The sequence below is a fragment of the Alnus glutinosa genome, chromosome 7 (assembly GCF_958979055.1).
Source record: "Alnus glutinosa chromosome 7, dhAlnGlut1.1, whole genome shotgun sequence".
Lineage (NCBI taxonomy): Eukaryota > Viridiplantae > Streptophyta > Magnoliopsida > Fagales > Betulaceae > Alnus > Alnus glutinosa.
The window spans coordinates 30,199,923-30,224,604 of record NC_084892.1 but is presented as its reverse complement, the minus strand read 5'-3'; the positions used below and the strand labels follow the sequence as shown (position 1 = coordinate 30,224,604).

Genomic DNA, 24,682 nt, shown 5'->3' with positions numbered 1-24,682 from the left:
TAGGAATCTAGCAAATGTGCTCAACAATCTACCGGGGAAAAAGTTGCTCCAACAAATATATATTCCACCAATTGCTATCTCTATCAATCAGCATCAGCATCTGCACTTTACTTTCTGCCAATGGTGGAATAGTAGGAACAGCTAGTTGATGAGAACTAGTATTAGGTATCTATTTGTCGCCCCAGATCTTCACCGAAGCCCCATCCCCAATACGCCACATTAAACCTTCCTTAAGTAACGATCGGGCATTCCAAATACTTCTTCACATGTAAGAAGGTCGACTCCCCATGGTTGCAGATAAAAATGTACTATCAGAAAAGTATTTCTCCTTGAGGACCCTGGTAGCTAAGGAATTCGAGTTCATAACCAGTTGCCAACCTTGTTTAGCCAAAAGGGCAACATTGAAGCTATTAAGTTCCCTAAAGCCTATACCACCACATCTATTACTTTTTCCCATCCCAGGTCATTCAAGGAATGCTGTGAGTATTCTCCATATGTCCCTACCAAAATCTACCCATTATAGAGTTAATTTTCTTATTCAGCGCCCTAGGAAAAGCGGAACAATCTTTTTAAATTAAATCAAATTATTTATTCCCAAATACTTTTAATTTCTTACAATATGAAACCACAACGTACGTACGCTTCTAGAAAAGTAGATTGTTGTCAATGTCAAAACATCAAAAGTTCACGTGCAAACCCTGCATACTCTGTCTAATTAAGGTGGGTTAGGTAAAGAGTTGTGAGAGGAGAGAGGGAAAATTAATTGATAAATATAAAGGCTAAAAGAGCATAGAATTTTATTTTTATTTTTTGTGAAAAAAAAGTTAAGACAATTGTTTGGTAATACGAAGAAATTGGTTTTCTATTTTTTTTTTTAAAAAAAAGAAATTAGATAAAAAAAAAAAAGAAAAAAAAAAAGAAAGGCTTGCAAAACATAACCAATATTTGATTTTGATTTTGATTTTAATTTTATTTCACCCTCCATTATTATTTGGGCATCGGGTGAAACAAAATGCGATTGATTTCAACTTTCTTTTTCATTTCTACAAGTCTCTTGCAAATTTGATGAGATAGTTTATATGATATTTATAATGTGATTTGTTACGTATAATCGTCTTCATAATATTTATTACGTTTATAAATTAACGTAACATTTATTAAATCAGCCATTATAATTATAGCATTCCATAAAATGTGAAAGTAAATATATATATATATATATATATATATATATATATATATATATATATATATATATGTGGGTGGGTTCCTACGTCATTGTCACTTGTGAGTTGTGTGAGTTGTGAGAATTGAGAAAGTACTTGTTTGAATATATATATATATATATATATATATATATATATATTATATAAATGGGCGGAGCAGAAGGCAACAAAAATTTCTGGAGCAGACACTGTTGTGCACGCGCATGCTTAGAATCAAAGGTTGGACCACCTTGAGACTTGAGAGTTTAGAGTAGAGTAGTCCCGTGGGCTGTGGTTCAACGAGAAAATAAAGCATTCCAATAATCTTAATTAGACTAGACCATCCAAATTGATGACTTATAAATATGTTTGACTGCCCAAAGTCGTTTTTGCACCAACCTTCACAAATCACAAATCACAAGTACTGTGGAATATTGTGGAATTCATAGCTTACCTTTAATTGCTTCAACAGCTTACAGCTTCGTTAATTCGTCCTTGGTATTGTGATGGGCATGAGCATCAATTCGTCGCGAGATCAGCTAGACCGCGAAGACAGTTTCTCCTTCACCTGCTATGATTTCAACTCTGCTCCGGCAGTTTTCTCCGAGGATGACGACTTTGCAAGTGCCGATGATGATGATGATGATGATGAAGAATCATACATCGAAATAGCGCTGGGTAATGACGATGATGGGGAGTCTGAGGAATTCGAGTTACGTATTTCACTTTCGACGACAGCTGATCACACCAAAATCCCAGACAACCCTGGCTTTGAGACTGACACAATACCTGAGACGACCCCCCCATCATTATCATCATCATCCCCGTCAACCTTCACATTCAGCTGTTCTTCTACAGGAGCCTGTAGTTTGGCCGGGGTGCCATCGGAGATGGGCGAGGAAAGTTTTCATCCCAATCAAAACCGGGAAAAATTGATAGACATCAATCCCTGGGAGCTTGTAAGGAGCAGGTATATATATATATATATATATCAACACATGCAATAATATTAATTATTCGGCCTCGAATCTTCTTTTTGGTCTTTTCGTTTTTGTTTATAAATGCAATTGATTATTGAAATCTATCTGTTTGCATCATACAAAGGAAGAAAGCATCAAAGAACACAACGGCAATACTGAATGGTGCCGGTGGCATCACCAGGTTCTTCATAAAGTTTCGAGCCATAAATGTCCGAAACCTGGTAGCATCATTTGTGAAACCCCTTCAAGTTATCTCTTCTCAGGGAAAAAGCGAGCACAAGAAGAAACGATCTAAAGAGATTATTCAGTATTATCAGAGACTGATTAAGCCTTTCGACAAATGGACAGTACAAAGGAATCATCAGGGAAACGACTGCAACAACAACAACAAAAAGGACATCAAAAGTACTTCTTTCGGAGGTGGTGAGAAATATTATTCCAGAGTGCTAGAGATAAATTTGGATCCGATAAGAGGTGTTCTTGAAGCTGTGAGCATGGGAATTGGTCGCAAAGACAGACAGACGAGAAGCTGCCCAACTTCTATCAAGTCCTCGCCACTTCACAGAGCTACTTTTCCAAGCGAGAGCATAGTTCACACAACAGATAACTCCATCGAGGCCGCCATTGCCCACTGTAAAACTTCATTTGCCCAAGCCTCCCATTTTTGACTTGCAACATGGTTGGAGATCATGATGTCTGTAGGGATTGATCAGTTTCTCCATGTTTTGTATTCATCATGCATGTCGATCTCTTGACTCTCTTGAATATATATTACAATTTCGAGGTGTTCTTGATTTTCATTTCTCAAGTAGAATGCAAAATATTATTCAAGTTTGATTTTTCATTTCTCAAATTTTTATAGGCTCTTCAAGTTGTGATCTGAGTTTAAAAATCGACTCCCGAGGCCAACTTCCCAGGCCCAATGTTCTAAAATCAACTTCCCATGTGTTAACTCGATCTGGCAAACCATAGCAAGTGGGTTGTGGGCCTTTGTGGGCCGTGTGGTACGTCTTGTTTAGCAAGATATCCCCGGCCCCCATTTGCTTTGGATTATAAGCATGGGAGCTCAAGCTTAGAAAATGCAACCAACAAAAAAAAAGAAAGAAAAAGAAATACATACATAATTGGATATTTTTTGTTCCGTTTGTTAAATTTTTTGTTTTCGGTCTTTTATTTTATCTTCTCAAAACATAAACATTAATAAACAATTCAATACAAAACATGTTAGTCGGGCTAGGAATATGTCACCTGCAAAACAAAAGAAATGCTAGCAGAGTGAAGCTGCCTGGGAGGGAGAAGGGTTGTCTTAAAAAAGACTGAACGAAGAGAGTAGAAGAAGAAAAATTTGTACTTAGCTTTGGGAGTAGTGAAGCCTTTTTATGGGAGAGGCTCCTTGTCCTCATAGCCTTGATACCAATAAGATGTGATTTTCCTTGTCACATTAATTACCCTTTGGAAATTGATGACAGTGTATAGTTTTCAAAGTGGAGAAAATTTTGAGAGCAACTTTCATTAAGCTTCCTTGCTATGGTAATTGTGTGATCTGGTGGGCTGATTACCTTCCATGTCAAGTCTGTTTAAATGGGCTTAAGGTGATTATTACAAACACACCAAAAAAAAAAGAAAGAAAATTCACCTTTATATCACGTAATATTTTATCAAATAGAAGATAAAAAATACCTCCAACGGAGCAAAAAAGAAAGAAAGGTAAAGTGCAATAAAGCATCAAACAAGCAAGCAGTAAATCTTGCTCAAGCTAATCATATGAAAGATTGTGGCTTAATCTGAAAACAATACCAGTTCCCATGATTGAAAGAAAAAGTAGAAGCGAAACGCTCCATAGAAAGAGTAAATCGTACGTAATTAAGCCAATCTCCATCTATTATTACTTCACATTGACGACAATGAAGATTATGCCACGCGCTCGGTTAATCAATTAATGGATTTCATTTCACACTCATTACCACAGCGATTGATTTTGTAAAAGATCGAGGGAGGGAACATATGATGATCCCGACATTCCCGGCAAAGCTTTTTTTCTTGGCCATAAGATGTGATTGATTATGTAATACCTTACTCCATGATAAGCTTCGCAGCAACAAGCATTATTTGAGTGATTAGGGTAAGATTAATCAATACATTTGGTGATATAGTTATTAGCTAGGCCCTAGGGCCACATGCATGCCAGGCCAGTATACATATACCGTACATTGATGGGTCATAGGTAGGGGACCATCCGTATTTATGTGTCAGATGCTGTCGTATTGAAAAATATGTATAAAACTATATAAATTAACTAGATAAGACCCTATAATTTTAACTTGTAAATTTCGTATTAAATTTGTGTCTGGTTCATGGGTTAAGTTCAGACTGTATCGAGACATAAATATAAAACTATATAAAATAACTTTAGTTTTACCCGAATTAGACCTTAATCTAACTTAATTACTGATTTCATAGGATTCTTATGCTGTTATCCAGCTCCATAGCTTAGAAAAAATGTCGGCCGTAATCATTGGTCATAGAGTACAGTGGTTAGGCAAGTGGCGCCGGTTAACGACGAAGGAATGTGGGCAGGGGTATGGTAGGCAATCCATGAATTTAAGAGAAACATACCTTCCCGAAGGAATCAAAGTATGAAGGTGAAGAATGGTGCTGGGAAGCTTCCCGTGTGTCTCAATCGATACGAACAGTACTGGCTCCGATTGTGTTTAGGGTTTGGGTGGGAAAAGGGACAAAGCCACCGCCCTTCCCAATTCCTTCCGCCAAGAATTGGTTCAGCAATCCTTCCTTTATACAGACACAGTCGTCACTCTCGTCCAAAAACTTAGATTATGTAGGAATCGGATAACGACCACCACGCATAAATCCTCCAGCCCTGGTGGAGATCGATCTACAACGAAGCAAGCCTTCGCACACACTTTCCCGTCGTCATTTATTATCATGTTTTTTTATGATTTATGAACTATAGAAATCTCTAATAATTTTGTTGTTCAAATTGTTTGCATTTTTTTTTTTTTGGGATAATTGCACCGTTAGTCCCTGTGGTATATCATAATTATTTTTCACTCCCTATGGTTTAAAAAGTGCATGGGAGGTCCTTGTGATATGCAATAATTACGTTTTACTCCATGAGTCGATTTTCCGTCCACCATTTTGACGGAATCTGTTAGCCCTACACGTCAGCGCCACGTGTTGCTAATAAAATGGCGACACGTGTCCATCTTCATAGAAAATATAATTTTATTTTTATTTTTATTTAAAAAAAAAAAAAACTGGCAGGCAAGGGGGGGTGGCCGCACGCCACCCCAGAGGCTGCCGGGGGTGGCCGCGCTCCACCCCCAGAGGCCGCATGGGGTGGCCCGAAGGCCACGCGCGGCCACCCCCATTGGCTAGGGGTGGCCTGGCCATCCCTTTGGGGGTGGCTGGGCCACCCCCTTGCCACCTTTTTCCTTTTTTTGTTTTTTTTTTTTTTGAATTTTAATTTTATAAGTATTTTTATTTATTTTTTAATAAATTGATATTATTTTATTAAGATGGACATGCCAGCACCACGTGTTGCCAATAAGATGGGGACACGTGGCATTTGACGGAATCTGTTAAAATTTTTAACGGAATTTGATTGTAAGGATCGATTTGTAATTATTACATATCACAGGGACCTCTCATGCACTTTTTAAACCATAGGGAGTAAAAAATAATTATGACATACCACAAGGACCAACGGTGCAATTATCCTTTTTTTTTTTCAGTAAATATGAAAGAATTTTCAAAGAGCCTACTTATCCCAACACATTTTAATTTTGTGACTTGAATTTTTTATAATTTTTTGTAGTAAATGTGAAAGAATTTTTGAAGAGCCTACTTATCCCAACACATTTTAATTTTGTTACTCGAATTGTCTGTATTTTTTTTACAATAAATGTGAAAGAATTTTTATAAAGCCTACTTATCCCAACACATTTTAGGCAGCTCGACACCTTCTCTGAAATAGGTAAGCCTTACACGAGCTCTCTTACATTTACATTCTAAAATGCTAATAATTCATATACGTGATCCTTTAATAATTGGATTCCCAGCTTAGCAATTCGAGTATAAAATATAAAAAAGATTTTATGTAGTTTACCTATCGTAACAGGTGGGCAGACTGTCCAAAATTTGCTGAAATGATAAGCCGTATAAATATTCTTTAAATCAAACGCTAGTTGAAAGAGAGATAAATATAAATAATATAAATATTGTTATATTTAAATTATAAATATAAATATAAATTATCAAATCAAAAAAATACAATTTGTAAATAAAAACAATATGTGCACTCTCCCTGACACGTGGCCCCACCCTCATGTGGGGGGGGGGGGGAAGGAGTGCACATGTCCCTAATTCTGAAGTGGACATTCATTTTTTGAAAAACGTGTCGTCATCTTTCTAAAAATCCAAATCAAAGAGGCAAAGAAGGCAAGCAAAGTCATACGTGATACGTATACACGATAGATATATTTGGCCTTAAAAGGATGTCACACTGAAAACGGCAGATGTCAACGTCCTCACCCGGAAGGAAACGGAACTTCCACCCCGCCATTGCTTATAATTTTTTATTTTTAGATACCATTGCTTATAATTACTAATAAAGAAATCGTAAGAAATCAAGTGTCAATGATAAGATGTAAATAGTTATCAATCCAATACAAAATTAATAAGTTTAAATTGGTAATTTGAACTATTTAATTAAATAAATCGAATAAATATTAATCTTTTTAATCTTATACACACACTTTAAAGAGTAATGATAAAAAAAAAAAAAAAAAACCCACATTACACATTTTTACTCACATGAGGTGGGGCCTATGTGGTGGTGGGTCCTGCCCCATATGAGAGGAGTGCGTAATTGGTGTGTAACGGGTGTTTTTGTAATATTTTCCTACTTTAAAATAGATAAACACGACACAAACCAAACATAAAATTAATGATTAAAATTAAAAAGTATGACATTTTTAATTAAATAGATGGGTGATGTGTTCATGACCCAAGTAGTCTAATAAAGAGTTCTCTTAAAAAAGAGTTCTCTTCAAAAAGAGTTCCCAAGTCTAATAAGGAACTAAAAAGTTCCAAGTTCTAGTCGATTCTAACCCCTTCTACAAGCGAGGGTCCTATTGGAGAGCCAGTCACAGTCTAGTCTTAGTTGGTGACTAGAAGATAAGTTATTCTTGTGATGTTGAATATTATTTCATGAAATTTAAGTTAATTTCTGATTTTAATATATGAAAATTTAAGTTTATTTTAAATTTGAATATTTAAACTTCCTTTTATTTCTTTTTATTATTCTTTATCCCACATTGAAAAACTATGAGTATTTTTTGTGCTTTATAAGCATTTATCAAGTTCTTGCGAAGCACTGGTCGTTGCACGCACGCGTGTCGCTTTAGAATGCTTAACTACGTGTAAAAACCATATTTTAATCATCTTTTTTCTTCTCTTCTTTTTCATCTTCTTTGCTGTTATAGAATTTTTAAATTCATAATAGTGTTCAGAATTTGCGATTTGCACGCTACATTCGGACAGTATTGTTGTTGTATTCCTTTTGCAAAACTTATTGTTTAAGTGTGAGACAATATTTGTCTAAAAAACATATTTATATTTGCTTTACTGTCCAATATTTTTTCTATATAATTTTATTTCTCTGCTTTCTTCAATTTTCTGTATTCCCACGCCTTTATATATCCAACATCTATTTGCACTTTTTATTCTTTCTTGTAGTATGTCTTGTTCTTCTTCTATAAAAAGGAACACTATCAATGAAGATTATTGTTCACACCTCGAATTAGAATTGCTTTACGTAATCTTATATTTATTGTCGAGTTATATTTATGTCTCATTATGACTTTAATCCAATCAACTAATACTTACTTTAAGACTGTTAAATCACCGTTTAATTGATAAAAAAAGTAAATTTAATTAATTTATCAATACTTTAACACTGTTTCTCGCGTGTGGACTTAAAAACTATCTTTTAATATGAGAGGTTCAACACGTAAAATATTTAATTAAAATGAAAGTAAATAACATAGTCAAGGTTTGAACTCAAAACCTTTGACTATGATATCATATTAAATTACTAATTTTAAAAGCTTAAACAGATAGAAATAAAAACAAAAAAAAAAAAAAAAAAAAAAAAAAAAAATTAATCCCTTTATTAATACTTTAACAGAGAAAAACGTAGCCATATTTATCTGGGAAAAAGATTGAAAATGATCGCTAGAGCGGTGGCGAAGTTGAGAATTTTAAGTTATCCAAAGCTTTGAAGGCATCTTTATATGGATAAGACATTTTAATTGTGTATTTAGAAGCTACTAGCTCTCTCTTAGAAACGTATGAAATCATTGACATCAGCTTTCCTTTTCACTCTTACTAGGGGAGGGGGGAATTTTTCTTTATCAATATTTCTTATTTTAAACAATATTTTGTTTTTTTTCTTTATCACCATCATCATGGTTATACCATTGTCAATATGACTAATAATGTCTGGCTGCATTCTCATCTCTTCCTGTTCTTTGCTTTATGCCTCCATGTTTTGGGATGGATTCTATTTTCTCTTTTAGGGTTCCTTAATTTTCTTGGTTTTCTCCTGTTGTACTTTATATATATAGATGACTAATAATGTTATTGCCATTACTAACAAAAATGTCGTGATTATAATTGTCACCACCATAAATTGATGATTTTTTTTTTTTTTTTTTTAAACTGCACTTCTAAAAGATTATATTTCTGTAGTAACTTATAGTATCATAGAAATATAAAACTTGACTACGTTTATTGTGGACTGGTTAATTGGTTAGTATTTGGAAAGGAAAGAAACCTACATTGTTTGTAATAGAGAGTATGAAAAAAAAAAAAAAAGAGAGAGAGAGAGAGAGAGAGAGGAAAAACTTAAATTATTCTACTAAAATATCTATTAATCCAATTAATTATTACTTAATTTCCCATGGAAAAATAACAAAAAAATTCTAAAATTCTCAAGGTAATGATGCGGTTCTAGACTCTAGTGGATGCCGTCGTTGATGTGGTACTTATTAAAACTACATGGGGCATATCATGAACTGTATAAAATCATAGGGGTATATATTGAAGAAAAAAAAATTGTAATTTTTAATTTGAAGGTTTTTTTTTTTTTTTTTAAAAAAAAAAAAAAATTTAGCGGTGGCTCAGCCACATCTTTGGGCCACATGGGGTGGCCGAATACTCCTTGGCAAAAATGTGGGTGGCCAGCCACCCCCAAGGGTTCAAAGTGAAAATAAAAAATAAAAAATAAATAAATTAGGTTTTGGTCATCGGCCATCCCCATTCAGGAAAATAATATTGGATCCCCGGCCACTTGATCGGAAGCCGACCGTCCTAGCTAGATCCAGGCCGGATCCAACCAGTATCAAGGCTAGATGGCCGGGGATTCGGCCGCTCCAGCATGATTCTAGCCAGTCTGGCCGGAATCTGGCACGGTACGGTCGGAATCCGGCGACAGTTGCAGGAAGTCGGCGGATTTCGGCACCGACCGGTGTCGAAATCTGGGTTGTCGGAATCTGGTGATAGTCAACTGCTTTAACATAAAGGTCGACTGCATTATTTAAAAAATAGTCAACTACGTCTACCATCAACGGAAAATGATTTACGCTTTTAAAAAGCGTAAATCATTTTCTGAAATTTATTTAGCATTTTTGGTCAAACGAAAATCATTTTTCGATTGATCATTATTTTCACCCCTGTCAAACACCAAAAAATATCAAAATTATTTTTTAGAAATCATTTTGCACCGAACGAAACAGAGCATATATAAAGATTCAAATCCTCATTATTTGGGAACCATTTTAATTTTTCTTTTCTTTTCAAAATCGCATAAAAATTAGGACTGCAAAGGTAGTTCAGATACGATGCTTTTATTATTATTATAATACATTTTGTAAAGTAGTTGAGAGTGAGACGGATCTGAAAAGGGACAGCTTTGAATATTGGTTATATTTTCCCACAAAAATAATAGAAATGACCGGTTGTCTGATCGTATGGTGGTCTCTACAATTACAATTAACAGTGAACAACATTGGGTTGCTACCCACAGCAAACATATTAGCTTTTCAATCCTCACCCTACCTTACCTTACGGTCCAACCACCTTTCAAAGCTCACTCGGCTGTCGGCTGTGACCGTAAGGTAGGGTGGTAACTGATATGCTTCCTTTATTATATTTTTCATAATATTTTAAAAATAAAACATCTCACTTCCCACCACATTCCCTCTTAACTCAGTTCTGCAATGAAAAGAAGAATAATGCTGCATACACTTAATTTACTTTCGAGTAATGTTTTTCTTTCATGTCAATTGAAGAATAATAATGCTAAAGACATTTGTATCGGTTGATCATACCACTTGTTTGAAGTAGCCTTTTTTATATTAGTCATTTAAAAAAAAAAAAGAATGTTACTTAAAACACGATATGTTAATTGATGTGAAATTAGTCTCATCAAATCAGACGTTGGGATGATTTGACTACCCATAAAAGATGTTGGGTAATTATATTTCAAGTTATTGGGTTGGGTCTTCGGAGCGGCCCAGTATTATTGGGCCCGATAATAGAGTTGGCCCATTAGTCATGACCTGCTCGAAATGATGGGGGACCTGCTCGAGTAAGGAGGCACCTCTCCGGAGGAGAAGAAGTGCGGAGCATCCGAACAACTTGGTACTGAGATGCTCACGGTTATGTCGAGCACTCTTGCTGATCATTCACAAGCATCTAAAGTGAAAGATTCCAGCATTTATTAGACATGAGATTAGATGGTCAAATCAGGTCAAAGTACAGAGGGAACAGCAACGTTACGCGCCGCTCCGCAAGCCAGCTCATTATGCAAAGGAGTCAGAATATCATAAATGATTGCCGATTATGTCAAATTTCATCACTGTTCACTCACGCTGATTGAACAGTAAGCTAACGATCTGTGAAGATCACATGTGGAAGTTCATGGGAAGAAGGAGGTTTAAATAGATGTCATAAATTTAGTAACACTTTAACTTCTACGGTTGCATTTATTTTTCTCTTACAAAAATCTTTACTGACTTTACCATCGGAAGAGGCGCTGCCGGCCAACCTCCGAGAAGCTTTTGTTATTTTGCATCTTTCCGTTTGTAAGGACAGAAGACGTCCTCATACACTCGGTTAATAGAAGGTTGGTCATTCATTGACACATCACCATTCGGAAACTGTACCAACAAAAAAGTTGAGACAAATTCTTTTTTTGCCAAAAAAGGAGGATGACTAGCATTTTCCTGTAAAGAAATGCTAGGTCTAAATTTTGGATTCGTTAGACCATATTTCATCCCCATTCCTGTACCTTGAACGATTAACATATATAGGAGAAATCATAGTTTACGAATAAGTTTCAAATTGGAGAAAGGACAGGACCGTTTTTAGCCTTTTTCCGATGGGTAGTTTAGATCGGTGGCATTTCTCATCTTTGCTGTGTGGATTAGGGAGTAGGCAACTGTTTTTTAATTCAGATATTTATGACTTAGAGTATGGGTCTGTCTTTTATTTCTCAAGAAGAGTGCACTTTTAGTATCAATGATAGCATAGCATATGCTGTTCGTTAGAAAAAAGGAAAATCAAAATACACGTGTGTGGCAGTAAATCCCCATAACCTTTTTGTTTCGTTTTGGGATTGGGAAGGACAGTTCAGATGGAGTTAGGCAAAGGTCGAGAGAGTGACAGACGAGGAAATTTCCGTTGGTACGGAGTTGCAGTCCCAAGCCCCAAGTGGAAACGCAAAGGGTAAATTGGATATTACGGTGAAAAAAGGCGGGGCATCTTTGAGAACTTCACCCCACCTATATAGCTGACGGTTCCGAGCAGGACTATTGTCGTGAAATCAAGAACTTTGATTGGAAGGTAGCGTCCCAAGTGGAGAGACAGAGAGCGAGGGAGGGAGGGAAGGAGTACATGTACATCTGATTCCATTTCGAAGAAAGTGTGTCGAGGCTAACCCGATTCTCATTCTCATTCTCAAGGTACCTTTCTTCCTAGAGGGGTTTCTTTCACATTTTCGGCAATTACCTTTTTTTATGATTTCAATTCTCGGATACATCTATTCCCGTGAATTGTGGTTATATTGGATTCTTTTCTGCTCCTGTAATCCTTTTTTAGACTTCTATTTGTGTTCGTCCACTGAATTTATTTATTTTTATTAATACGGAGTAATATATATATATTTTTTGTTTGATGGAGAATTGCAGTGTAGCGGAAAGCAGAGATTATCACGGACGGGGTACCTGAAAGCCCAAAAGCCAGGCTTTTGCTTCTTTTTTTTTTTTCTTTTTTTTTCCTTTTTAATCCCAATACCGGACAAATCCGGTAATTGAGTTCCGAGTAGTGACTAATTGATTAATCAACTAGTAATAAAGCGGAAATTTGAGTACGGTGAATGTGCTGCGGAGTAGCGTCCGATTTGTTAGAAGTTGGGAGACGACGGCATGGAAAGATTATTAACGGCGGTGGACATGGTGAACCAGGCGGTGGGAGGAGAGTCGTTGTTAGGTACCATCAAAATCGCGGTGTTGCCCATAGCAAAGGTCTTCACGATGTGCTTCCTGGGATTTCTCATGGCTTCCAAGTATGTCAACATTCTGCCTGCTAATGGAAGGAAACTTTTAAATGGGGTATGTATGCCAGTTTTGCTATCCCAATTCCCTTTACTCCTAATGCCTGCTTTTATGCTCAGAAAAAAAAAAAAAAAAAATTAATGCTTGCTTTTATTTCAACTCTATTTCATATCTTTTTGTAAATTGCATTACCGCTAATATTTGTTTGCTTCCCAAATATATTTGTGCCTATGTGAACAATGAGAAATAATTAAAAAAGAAGAAAAAAAGTGGGAATTCTGCGGAATGCTCTGATGCTTATCAAATCTACGCTCTTTTTTAAGCGACTCTTTTATGGGGGCAATTAGAGGGATAGATACTGATTTTTCCCACTATGTCATGCAGTTGGTCTTTTCACTATTACTTCCGTGTTTGATATTCTCTCAGCTTGGTCAAGCTGTCACCCTAGAGAAAATGCTTGAGTGGTAAAAATTACATACCTCTCATACTTATAATTCTATCTTTAATTACCAAATTCAGCATAGAAAAGTTTTGTTGATCAAATACCATTTATCCTTTTGCAGGTGGTTTATTCCTGTGAATGTTGTTCTGGGTACCATGTCAGCCTCACTAATAGGTTTCATTGTTGCTTCCTTTGTCCGTCCACCATACCCTTTTTTCAAGTTTACAATCATACAGATTGGAGTTGGTAAGCCACTTCATCAAGATGAAACGTTAAACTAGACAAATCACATTTTCTGCATGCTTTTATTATTCAAATTTCATTGATACTTTCGAACTTGACGTTCCAATTTAGTTTGACTCCGAAGGTGGGCTGTAACAGGGTGTTAACAATGATGAGTTGAGAAACATATCTGATTATTAAAGTTACTGGATACTTGTGTGTATTAACGATGAGCCTGTCCAGTGTTGACAGTAAATCATGAAAGAAGAAGTTTGTATTGCAAGAGAAGAAAGATATTCTAGAGTGAATGAGGAAAGTAGATATGAGAGAGAGAGAGATGATCCGCCAGCTTGTCTGCTATTAATTGACGTGTCTCTGCATAGCAGGCTGTTGTATTTGCTTGGAAAAAAAAAAAAAAAAAAGACACTGACAAAGTCACTGTTAATTTGCATTGAAAGTGGAACCTTGTAGTATAGTATCTTCTCATGCAAAGTTGAAGAATTCATATTCTTTTGCCATTTTTACTCTGAATACATGCCTATTATCTACCTAGAATAGATTATCATTATTATTTTGCAACATATTCCATCTACACTTGATGGATTGGACTCTTTTATCAGTATAAACGACTCTGCCAACTTTGGCCTTTTGCTTTGCGCTTTATGCATAATGATTTATCTTGAATTATGTGTATCGACATTGGATACAGGCAATATTGGGAATGTACCACTTGTCTTGATTGCGGCTCTTTGCAGAGACAAATCTAACCCCTTTGGTGCTTCAGAAACATGTAGCAAAGATGGAACTGCCTATATTTCGTTTGGGCAATGGGTAGGTTTTGATCTAAATCTTTAGTTTTCAATGAGTTTCAACATTAATAAATTTTAAAGATAGCTGGTGTAAGTGATGTATGTAGGTCGGTGCCATCATCTTATACACGTATGTTTTTCAAATGTTGGCACCTCCCCTGGAAGGTACATTTGACATTGAGGATGTAAATCTTCCCATCAAGAGCTCCCCGAAGGATGGCACACCCGAGCAACTTCCATTGCTTACAGATGAGGAGGATGCATCAACAAATTTAAATGCTTCAGAAAAAGGAATGGTGAGACAAATTTAAATGTTGAGAAGTGTCTCCATTTGCCAGGGAAACTACTAATTTAATTATTTTTTTGATGAATAGATCGAGAAACAACTATTTTATATAGGGAAATTATGTCTCCCCAAAGTTGTCTACCCTCGTATCTAAAGCTTCTTCTTTCATGTATCTGTGGTTAACAAAGTGACAACTTGGACAAATAAATTAACATCTCTCAGCTGATGTAAACCATAGAATCATCTGTATATAGATGATTTAATCCAATAGGCAAGCAATAATTCTTTGAAGTTTATATTTGTTTTTCATAGATAGGTAATAACTAAAAAAAAACTTTTAAAAAGGATAGCAGTTAACCTCCTATCTTTTGTACCAATGAGAATTTTATGTAGTTTATTTATGAACTGGATGATGATCACGATCATCCTCGCTAGAGATATCTTGATCTGCATTACATGTAACCAATATAATTCTGTTGGAAGATTTTCTGTCTCTTTGCTAGTTACAATAGTGAAAAGATGCTGGGAACATGAATATTACAGTACCTAACATTGCGACTGTTGTGGTGTTGCGAAGATAATATTACATCCATTATCCAACTATTAGAATCTGTGATTTAGTAGTTTCTAAAATCAGAAAGCTAGTGATCTTTTTCCTATGGAATATATTTCCTTTGGTAGGCTGAAAGTTGAATGTCATGATTTTTTATGCAGATTAAAGTTTTCTTTGTTTTTCTATATGACAAGTTGAAGCTCAAGCAAATACTTCAGCCCCCTATCATCGCTTCTGTAAGTTTCTACTTATCAAACTTTATCTGGTTAATTTTACATTTCAGTAGGGTGAGGAAATCTTACATATTTGGGTTACATTTAAACAATTTTTAATTTGAGCTGTTTCTATTTAGTTGTTGTAATCTTGATTACTACAGTCGTAGCTTTTGATTTCCATAGTCTTTGAAGAAACGCCATTGCACGCAATAAGATTATATAAAAAACAAATGAATTGTTTGAAAGCAAGGTCAAGCTAATTGGATGTAGACCTGATGTAATTAAAGAATCCAACCATGATTTATCCAGAACACCACATTTATTAGCAAGCTTTATGTAATTTGGATTTAGTCAAACTTTGGTTAGCTGTTTGCGTCATTAATCTATGTCTTTCTGCCAAATGAATTAATAATGCTATAACATTTTTCAGTATCCACAGTAATTTTTAGAACAGCTAGAAGTATTGATGCTTTGTACTTCCTCTGGAAACTCGTCTCAACTTATCAGTTAATATATTATTACCAAATATGTAGTAGAGTTGCTTTAGGGGCAGATCGAGGTATGACTATTTGTTGATCTGTTTTTTCCCTGTCAACTGAATTCCGGGCTCTGCCTAGGGAGTCAACTCAACATTTTTCTGTTAAACTGGATGAGTCAGTGAGTTGTGCAAGAGCTTAAGTGGCAGGGTCAAGATTCTTTCTTCTTTCTTTATATAGGTAGGAAAAAAAAGCTCTTACCACTCTCCATCTAATTGGTATTCACATGTTGATGCAGATCCTAGCTATGGTCCTCGGTGCAGTACCATTTTTTAAGCAATTGATCTTTACAACTGATGCTCCTTTTTACTTCTTCACTGACAGCTGCAATATCCTTGGGTATGCTCAATTGAATCTGATACAAAGTAGATGCTTACTATTTCTCGTATGTGTGCTACATTTTCGTTTGGAGATGCTCGTAGTGTTGAAAGTTTTAGGTTATTGACAGATACTATTAATGTTTTTTAGAATATGTTTCGAAAAAATGTAGTAATCTCAAGGATGTGCTGTTTAATTCCTTTAGGTTTATATGGTTAAATCGCTAGTTATCCCCTAAACTTAAACCGATATGAAATGGTAAATTTGAACATTTAATTAATATTCTAATACTCTCCTTTATGTCTAGGTTCAAACTTCCCTTCAATAAGTGAGACTCAATTCATGGAATATTTAACTAAAATGGGGGGTAAACAATAAAATCGGGATTCGAACTTAGGACCTTTGCACTGATATCATGTTAAAATCACAAGTTATCCAAAAAATTTAAGCTGATTGAAAAAAGTAAATTTAATCATTTAATTAATATCCTAACACAACAGATGTGCTATTCAAACACATGAAATTTCATAGAAAAACAACAGGGATGATTTAGAAAGGGTGTGGAATGTATATTCACTATAACATTTTGAATTTCTATTTAGAAAGGGTGTGGAATGTATATTTTTTATATTTCATCCTTTAAATACCTCATTTTATCTTTAAGCAATTTATTGGTTCTGTTATTTGGGATTTTGAATTTTGAATTTCTAGAATCATTTGCTATCCTTGGAGAATATTTAACCACTTTCCTTCAATTTAAAATCCAGATATCTTAAAGAAACTCCTTGTACAGAACATGGTCAAAATTTTACTATGCCAAATTGCATGAAATTTATAAATAAAATTTCAAATCTTGTCAAATTAAAAGGCTTTAGTCATTTATCTGTTCATTTATTTTGTTGCTTTGAAAAAGGCTTCTATTAGAATGTGTTAATCGACTGAATGTGATTTGTTGTATACAATGCATTAGAATTCTATAAAAGATACCTTTATTTTGCATGATATGGATGCAAGCAGCGACAAAACAGTGGTGTTTAAATCTCTTAGACTTTATTTTATTACTAAAAATGCTTATGATTATCAGGGAGGCCATGATTCCATGCATTCTGTTGGCTTTAGGAGGCAACCTTGTTGATGGTGAGTTGACTCGTAGTGATCATATTTCCTCTAATCTGTGCTTGTGATTTCATTCTGCATTTGGAGAATGGATATACTGCTACTTGGCCTTAAACTGTTTTGTTTATAAACATCAGTCTGTTGGCCACACATGCTTCCAATTAGAGAATAAAGGCATGAGTGCATTTACATGTGCGTATCCTACTTATCAAAGTTGGACTGTAAATGTGCTAATTGCAGGACCTGGAAGTTCAAAACTTGGCGTACGGACAACTGTGTCTATTATTTTTGCGCGGTTAGTTTTGGTGCCTCCTGTAGGGCTTGGCATTGTCATGTTGGCAGATAAGCTTGGTTTCCTCCCTGCCGGTGATAAGATGTTCCGATTTGTCCTACTTCTTCAGCATTCAATGCCAACATCCGTCCTTGCTGGTAAAACCCAATTCTCATTTCTAGACACATCCCTTAACAATTTTTTTAGGAAAAGCACAAAACTTGGACATAATATCATTTTTTTTGTTTTTGTTTCTAGAGATATTTTGAACGTACCAAAAATTAATAGCCAATCCAAACATTTGCAGGAGGCTAGAAACTAACCCAGTTGATATTTCTCTTTTGCTCTAGCTACCAAAAATTGATCAAATAGGGATTCGATAAGTTTTAATTGCATTTTCAGTGACTTGATATTTCATCTTTGATCAACAAGATGAAAAGGAAAATCTGGTTTTCTTTTTTATTAAACTATCCCTTCTCTGTAGGTGCTGTTGCCAATTTAAGAGGCTGTGGAAGGGAAGCAGCTGCTGTCCTGTTCTGGGTTCATATATTTGCTGTCTTCTCAATGGCTGGATGGATTGTGCTCTACCTCAACATTCTCTTCTAGAACTGCAGCAAGCTGTTGCCATGGCAAACCTTTCATTGTATTTTGCTATTTGTTCAATGTCAATCTTATTCGTTAGTGGCAAGTTTAGCTCTTATTCATCAAAAAATTCGTTAGTAGCTAGTTGAAATTTTTTTCTTATTATGGAAGACGTGATTATGTCCCCTTATCATGATAATATTGAGAAGTACCAATGTTCATAAGGGCTGTTAAGAAAGTGCTTAAAATTCATTCTGTTACTTCACTTCAGTTAATTTGTCATATTCTCTGACTGTTCTCTCGAAATAAATTGAAATTGAAAACGAAATGAAAGACTAAGCATAAATAATGGAACCATTAAATCCGTTATGACTCATATTATTTCAATTTACCCACGTGTGGGTTAATTGTATTTTTTGGTTAATGAGTTTAATGTATTCAAAGTGTAACAAGTACTTACAACTTTTATAAAGGAAGCTTTAATAACTGATGTAGAGCTTATTCATTGGAGATGATCAAACCAATTAATAAAATAAAAAATGTTACGAGTACTAATGAATCAGCTCTACATCATCTTAGTAAGGCTTATTTTGTAAAAGTTTAAATACATGAAGCATTTCTCAATGTTAGGTGGGTAGAGTACAACTTGTCAGGGATAAGTGGGCAAAGTACAATTAGTCAATTTAATTTAGTTGGGCCCAATTAGTCAATTTAATTTAGTTGGGGCTTCAAATTGAGTTTCAAGTAGGGTGGTAATTTGTGAATTTCTTCGAACAAAAGAAGTTTACGTAAACACTTACTCTAAATCTCACTTATCAGTTTTCATTGTGGAAGACACAAATTTTTCTGAAGAATTCGCCATGATATATCTTATCCATGCATAATATCATGAAAAATGGATACAAATTTACTTAGTATTGACAATAGGTCTGAAAACGTATCTAAAAATATCAAATTTAGATATTTGTACCCTGTCGAAGTAAGGAACCACGGCATTTGTCTTTGGAAAAGATTCCATTTTGAGAGAGATGAAAAAACACTATCTCGTTGAAATGTTCTATTTGTGTGTTGGGTTTGGGTTGTGTCGAGACATGAGTATAAGATTATATGAGTCAACTATAATCAAACATAATTAATTAAACTGGTCAAATTCCTCAACCCTAATTCGCTAATTTCGTGAGAGGTTCGTGTTGAATTTGCTAGTCATTTCACAAATTGGCAACACTATGTTGCATGTCGAGTTCGGGTCGTGTTTAAGCATGTGTATAAGATTATATAAGTCAAATCTAACTCAATCTATATAATTACACGAATCTTACCTTTTAACCCTAACTCGTTAATTTCGTATCAAGTTCAATGATCATCTCAAAATTGCCAGCCCTATGTCCAAGTTTCACCAAGGTTGATTTTCTCTTTAATTTTCTAGCTCTGTCCTCTAGCCTCTTTTTTATTTTATGTGGGAAAACCATCATCTGCTAAAGTTCCACTAGTAGGTCAGCTTAAAATTTTAAACCAGCTTAAGCAAATACTGATAGGTCATCTTCAGATGGTTTGTTGTATATAAGATGGGTGTTCTATAAAGTAGAACTTAGAACTTTGTCTAATGACAAGCTTATGTGCTTGTGTTTTCATGAAAATAGATAACCGATAACAGGTTATAAAGAAGAATTGATCTGTATTGCATTTCCCATCTAGTTTTTATGTGACCGAAACAAAATTTGCTTTGTTTGTTAACATTTTTTCCTTTTATTCTCTTTCAAAATAAAAACATTAACAAACAATCTAAAACACAAAACATTCGAAACTACTTTTAACTTTATGTCACATCAGAACTTTCAAACAAAAAAAATAAAAAACACCCTCTAAAAAGCATTAACAAATGGAGCCACGAGTGTTTCTCTTTAACATTCTCTTTAACATAACCAAATCCACTCCTTATTTTGCAAAATAGCACTCAACAAAATAGCATCAACAAAACATTAGCCATCTAAATAACCCACTTGGAGGTGCTTTGCCACGATTAATTTAGGGAGAGCCCAAAATTTTGAGAAAAGAGATGCTATTAAAGATGATCAGCACCTTCAAACAGTAGGAAGCAGTTGGTATATTGATAGAGGGCAAGGGGGTAGGGAATGAGGCAAAAATACGATACTCATGTTGGCTTTGCAAACAGCATGCAATTACATAAACATCACATTTCAATCGTTTGGAACCAGGAGGTATTGTGGGTGGGTGGGTGGGTTGGGGGGGGGGGAAGGGTGGATATGGAGCTGTACAGGGTACACCATTAGAAAGTTGAAGCAATTCACCCTTTGCTAGCAGAGTGCAGGGTAAGGTACAGCCAAATAGCCTGTAAAGTGATGCATCAAGAATTGTCAAACCAAGGTAAAAGTCTGCTGCCATGTACATCTAGTCGTAGAAAAGTAAAGCACAAACCCTGAATATCTCTTTCAGGTCAAAAGCACAAACTGCCAGGTGCGAAAACCATCAAAACAACGCATCATCGACTGATGTATCTACCAGATATCCCAAGAACTGCCTAGAAAAGTGACCACCACCTCCTGCTTCTATTCTCCCTTTGGCTGGGTGAGGGGGCAGAAATGCTTTGACGATGGTCTTGTTCAGTGAAGCTGCACTGGCTTGTTGGTCCTCTTCCCTGAATTAGAGGATTGCCCAACCACCATACAAGCACAATCCCCATGAGACCAACAATTGGAGCAGCAGCAAGAAAAAGCCATCTCCCTCTGCCACCCTCTCTGCCAGAGATATTAGGAGGATCCACATCTAACAGCCCTCGTTGTTCTGTTCTCCCTTGATTAAATTCACACTCTTCATCTGATCCAGCTCCATCAAAGACATCAGAGGAACTGTCCTCGCTGACATTTTCCCGCTGGATTTCATGGATTTCCATGATACCGTTATGGTTCAGCTTCCCCTCCTCATAATCTTTGTCATCAGTAGGAAGCTCATACCGACAAAGGGGGCACGAATTTCGTGTGCTCAACCATGGCAAGATACAGGAAGGGTGATAGAGGTGAAAGCATGGAAGCTGATTTACTTCAGTGCCAATGTGTAACACTTCCTTGCATATTGCACATGCCAAGCCTTCATGCTTCTCATGTTGCTCATTAATGACCACTCGAGGCAGACTATTCACAAAAGACATGGCTGCAGGAGGTGCTCCTCGTCTCGAGCTGTCAGTCTCAGCAAGACGTGCAAGCAGTTCTTCAAAGCCTCTTGCATCAAGATAATCCCCAGAATTCCTGACATAAGGCAGTAACTCTACTTCATCCAAGTCAGCAAAGATAGTACGAAAAATTGTCTGTCTACCTTCCCTGAGTCCCCAACTAATTGTATCCTCAGAACTGAGAAAATTTTGAAGTCGACCTCCTGCTTCCACAGATTCAACCACGTCTTCCTCAGCATCAGCTTCTTCCCACTCACCTTCTTCTTCTTCTTCTTCTTCTTCTTCTTCTTCTTCCGAGTCCCATTGGTTGAGGCCGGCATGCATTGGATCAATATCTGTATCACTATCAAAAATACTCCCCTCATCTGGTTGAGCAAGCATTTCTGGATCCAGGAAACTATGTAACATTTCTGGATCGAGGAAACTATGTCCTCCTACAGAAGCATCAGAGTCCCCTCCATAGGCACTAAAAGAAATGGCATCGCCCTCACCATGAAAAGGCCCATACTGACCAAAACTAACATTTGATTCACTCTCTCCATAAAAAGAATCCTGATGATCAAAACCATCACTGTCAGTGTCAGAGAGTACTCGCCGCCATCTTCTAGATCCACTTGCGGTAGAACGGGAACTTGAGCGCTGCAATAACATTGTCGTAGCATCACCATCTAGATGTTGATCTTCATAACTAGCAGTTGGTTGATTTAGCCTTGCCAGATTAATCATATGGGAAAATTCTTGTGAGAAGAGGTTTTCAACAGATTCGGAACTGCTGTACCTGGTTCTTCTTCCTCGAGGTGTCCTATACTGATATGAGTCTTGCATGGGAGTCCCATGATCTTCAAGAAATAAGAATTTACAGTCCCCACATAAACCAATAGTTTCCAGATCACCACTTGCCTCGTTTTCAGGAGAAAGGATTCTTCGGCACAAAGAACATGTTGCTGGTTGGACAGAACGGCCAACAACCAAACCACTATCCACGCGGCCATGGGCAGTGGACCAGGGAAATTGTTCTGAGATTCTTGGTGAGTCTGCATCCATTTGAAACTGGACAAAGGCCAAAAAAGTAAGGAAGTGGTGAGAAATAATCATTGCGTAACTGAAGACAAATAGGGCTGAGTAACGGCCAGGAAACATAAATAAAACTAGGAGCACAAGTCAAAGAGTGGAGAAAATAAAAGGGAAGGCAATACCAAAACATAATGTTTTCATTATCGAAGTAAGATTGAAAAATGATTTTAGAAACCTTTCTCCAACTTATCTACTCATCACCTCCCCCATTCCCTCCAAACAAAACTGTAGGTATGCAGCAACCTAAGTGATACAGCTTTATTCAAAGGGCACCAGCCCAAACCCAAGCCCCAGACATTGTTCCTCCTTATACTAACAAAATGCTATGCACTCAATAATGTAATGCTTGAACCATTTCATGGGCAGATTCCATACTGCTGTGAAATGGACTAGATCTTGCCTGCAAAGGCATGCCAAGAGTGGTAGAAGGAAAGAAGCACACAATGACAACCTTTACTTACTAGTTGTTTTTCACCTAAACTGTTGTATTATCAATAATTATGACACCCAATTGGGAGTGCTTCCACGGCTACTTCATTTTAGTACAGAAGAACCCAATTTTTCTTTCTTTTTAACAACTGGAAAATCCAGTCATTTATACGAAATTTACAAAATCTCATACCAGTTAATACGCAAAAAGAAAGGGTGAAATGTGTGGTTTTCATATGTGATCTACTATATAAAACAATCATCGCATCCGAAGCTGAAAGACGTAAGAGAAACGAAAATTGAGCAATACCCAGATTAGCAGTAATCAGAAATCAGAATAGACGAGCATGGTAAGGGAGTAAATATGATTACCGGGAAAAGGATAATACGGGAATGGATTGGCTTCGATCTTTGAGAAACTACCACATGTTGTTCCACTAACGTAGACGCAAAAAAAGGGGTCTTATCCAATCGGTCTTCAGCCGCGGATGAGGTTGAGAAAACAAAAAAAAGTAGGAAAATATAAAGAAAACCCAGGAATTGAAATTCAAGAGCAAGGCTTTAGGGTTAATGAACACAGATTCGAAGGGAGAGAGAAAGAGGCTTTTGTACAAGACTTTGAATGCTCAAAGGAAAAGACCCCTTCAACGTACTCCGCCAGTCAGCTGCTCTCTCTCTCTCTCTCTCTCTCTTTCCTTTTCACAATTTCTCCAAACCAAATACCATGAGGAGATGTCAAGTTACTTCCCACCTTGCCCGACACTGCGTCCCACACCCAACGACAACTCGCACCCACCCCGCCCCCCCCCTTTTCTTTTTTCTTTTTTTTTTTTTTTTTTAGATACGTGAAAAGAAATTAAATTAACTAGGGCAGAGCAACCCTGAACATAAAAAAACTAAGAATGAAAATACGCGGAAGTAATGTTTCTGAACATGCTGGCCTATTAAGCCTTGACACAGATGCTAAAAACCTGTGACACCAGTTAAGGTGATAAAGGGTGGATGCAAGAACCATAGGATCCAAACACCACGTGGGTAACCATTACAGAGATCACAACAGAATATACAACAGAAAATCCTATAGAACATACAACAGAAATTTAAATGCCCAGAAATACAAAAGATGGAAAAAAATCACAACAACAACATAACAACAGCATCTAAACGGCGGTGGGGCAGGAACTGGGAGTCCTCGGAGATGACGCCTGTAGACCACGCGCCTACTCTGGAGGACCTCTCTCCATCGGCTAACACCACGAACGGCTCTAGACCACCAACAACAGAGGCGGGGGAAGGGGGACAGCCGGATCTGTCTCTTTACACACCGGCGCGTGCACACCACGCTCCGATACGCGGGAGGCCGGTGGAACAGCTTCTGATATCGGTGGAGGCGGAGGGTGATAGCGAAGTTGATAGAGAGGCGCGTGCCCTGTAGATAGTGGCAGAGGATCGTAGATCTGGAATCAAAAATTCTAATCCAAGAACCGAACCAAAATACATGGTGAACACAATGGAGGGAGGAAAAGACCAGTAGATGAGTTCTAACCCTTCTTCCCTTTTATTTTTTATTTTTTTCCAATTTTTTTCTTCACAACATGTTCTTGATGGTTCGTAACAAGTTTATTTTATGGTTCTTTTATGCCATGAATATTCCTTTTTTTAGCTAATTTTTGTCCTTTTCTTTCTAGCAGGTTCGTTTTTTTTTTTTTTTTCAATGTGTGTTGGCTTTCTATGGTGAGCAGGTTTATTTGTGAGGGATTTTTTTTCCCAAGTTTTTTTTTTTTTTTTTTTTTTTTTCGATTAGGACAGTCCGGCAGGTT

At 36.5% G+C, this 24,682-nt stretch overlaps 3 protein-coding genes across 3 annotated transcripts; 2 read left to right on the top strand and 1 right to left on the bottom strand.

The window, feature by feature from the left end:
* The first annotated feature begins 1,593 nt into the window (after positions 1–1,593).
* LOC133873604 (uncharacterized) lies at positions 1,594–2,985 on the top strand. Its single transcript, XM_062311335.1, has 2 exons — positions 1,594–2,175; positions 2,310–2,985. Exons 1-2 carry the CDS (start codon positions 1,712–1,714, stop codon positions 2,851–2,853), a joined length of 1,008 nt encoding a protein of 335 aa, XP_062167319.1. The 5' UTR covers positions 1,594–1,711; the 3' UTR covers positions 2,854–2,985.
* An 8,923-nt stretch (positions 2,986–11,908) lies between these two features.
* Positions 11,909–18,432, top strand: LOC133873990 (protein PIN-LIKES 6). The gene is made up of 12 exons (XM_062311807.1): positions 11,909–12,231; positions 12,457–12,488; positions 12,617–12,879; positions 13,207–13,286; positions 13,386–13,510; positions 14,196–14,317; positions 14,403–14,591; positions 15,296–15,370; positions 16,124–16,224; positions 17,288–17,340; positions 17,560–17,748; positions 18,075–18,432. The coding sequence occupies exons 3-12, from the start codon at positions 12,694–12,696 to the stop codon at positions 18,194–18,196; spliced, it is 1,242 nt and encodes a 413-aa protein (XP_062167791.1). The 5' UTR covers positions 11,909–12,231; positions 12,457–12,488; positions 12,617–12,693; the 3' UTR covers positions 18,197–18,432.
* Positions 18,433–20,079: 1,647 nt separating this feature from the next.
* LOC133872965 (uncharacterized) lies at positions 20,080–23,582 on the bottom strand. The gene is made up of 2 exons (XM_062310661.1): positions 23,235–23,582; positions 20,080–22,409 (listed from the first exon to the last, which is right to left on the bottom strand). Exon 2 carries the CDS (start codon positions 22,401–22,403, stop codon positions 20,712–20,714), a length of 1,692 nt encoding a protein of 563 aa, XP_062166645.1. The 5' UTR covers positions 22,404–22,409; positions 23,235–23,582; the 3' UTR covers positions 20,080–20,711.
* Positions 23,583–24,682: the final 1,100 nt, after the last annotated feature.

What these genes read in the sequence shown, in the direction of transcription:
- LOC133873604 (XM_062311335.1), top strand. Translation starts at nt 1,712, where the DNA reads ATGGGCATGAGCATCAATTCGTCGCGAGATCAGCTAGACCGCGAAGAC. An exon ending in TGGGAGCTTGTAAGGAGCAG is followed by an intron (nt 2,176 to 2,309) that starts GTATATATATAT and finishes CATCATACAAAG; the next exon opens with GAAGAAAGCATCAAAGAACA.
- LOC133872965 (XM_062310661.1), bottom strand. Translation starts at nt 22,403, where the DNA reads ATGGATGCAGACTCACCAAGAATCTCAGAACAATTTCCCTGGTCCACT.
- LOC133873990 (XM_062311807.1), top strand. Translation starts at nt 12,694, where the DNA reads ATGGAAAGATTATTAACGGCGGTGGACATGGTGAACCAGGCGGTGGGA. An exon ending in ATGCTTCAGAAAAAGGAATG is followed by an intron (nt 14,592 to 15,295) that starts GTGAGACAAATT and finishes TTTTTTATGCAG; the next exon opens with ATTAAAGTTTTCTTTGTTTT. An exon ending in GCCAACATCCGTCCTTGCTG is followed by an intron (nt 17,749 to 18,074) that starts GTAAAACCCAAT and finishes CCTTCTCTGTAG; the next exon opens with GTGCTGTTGCCAATTTAAGA.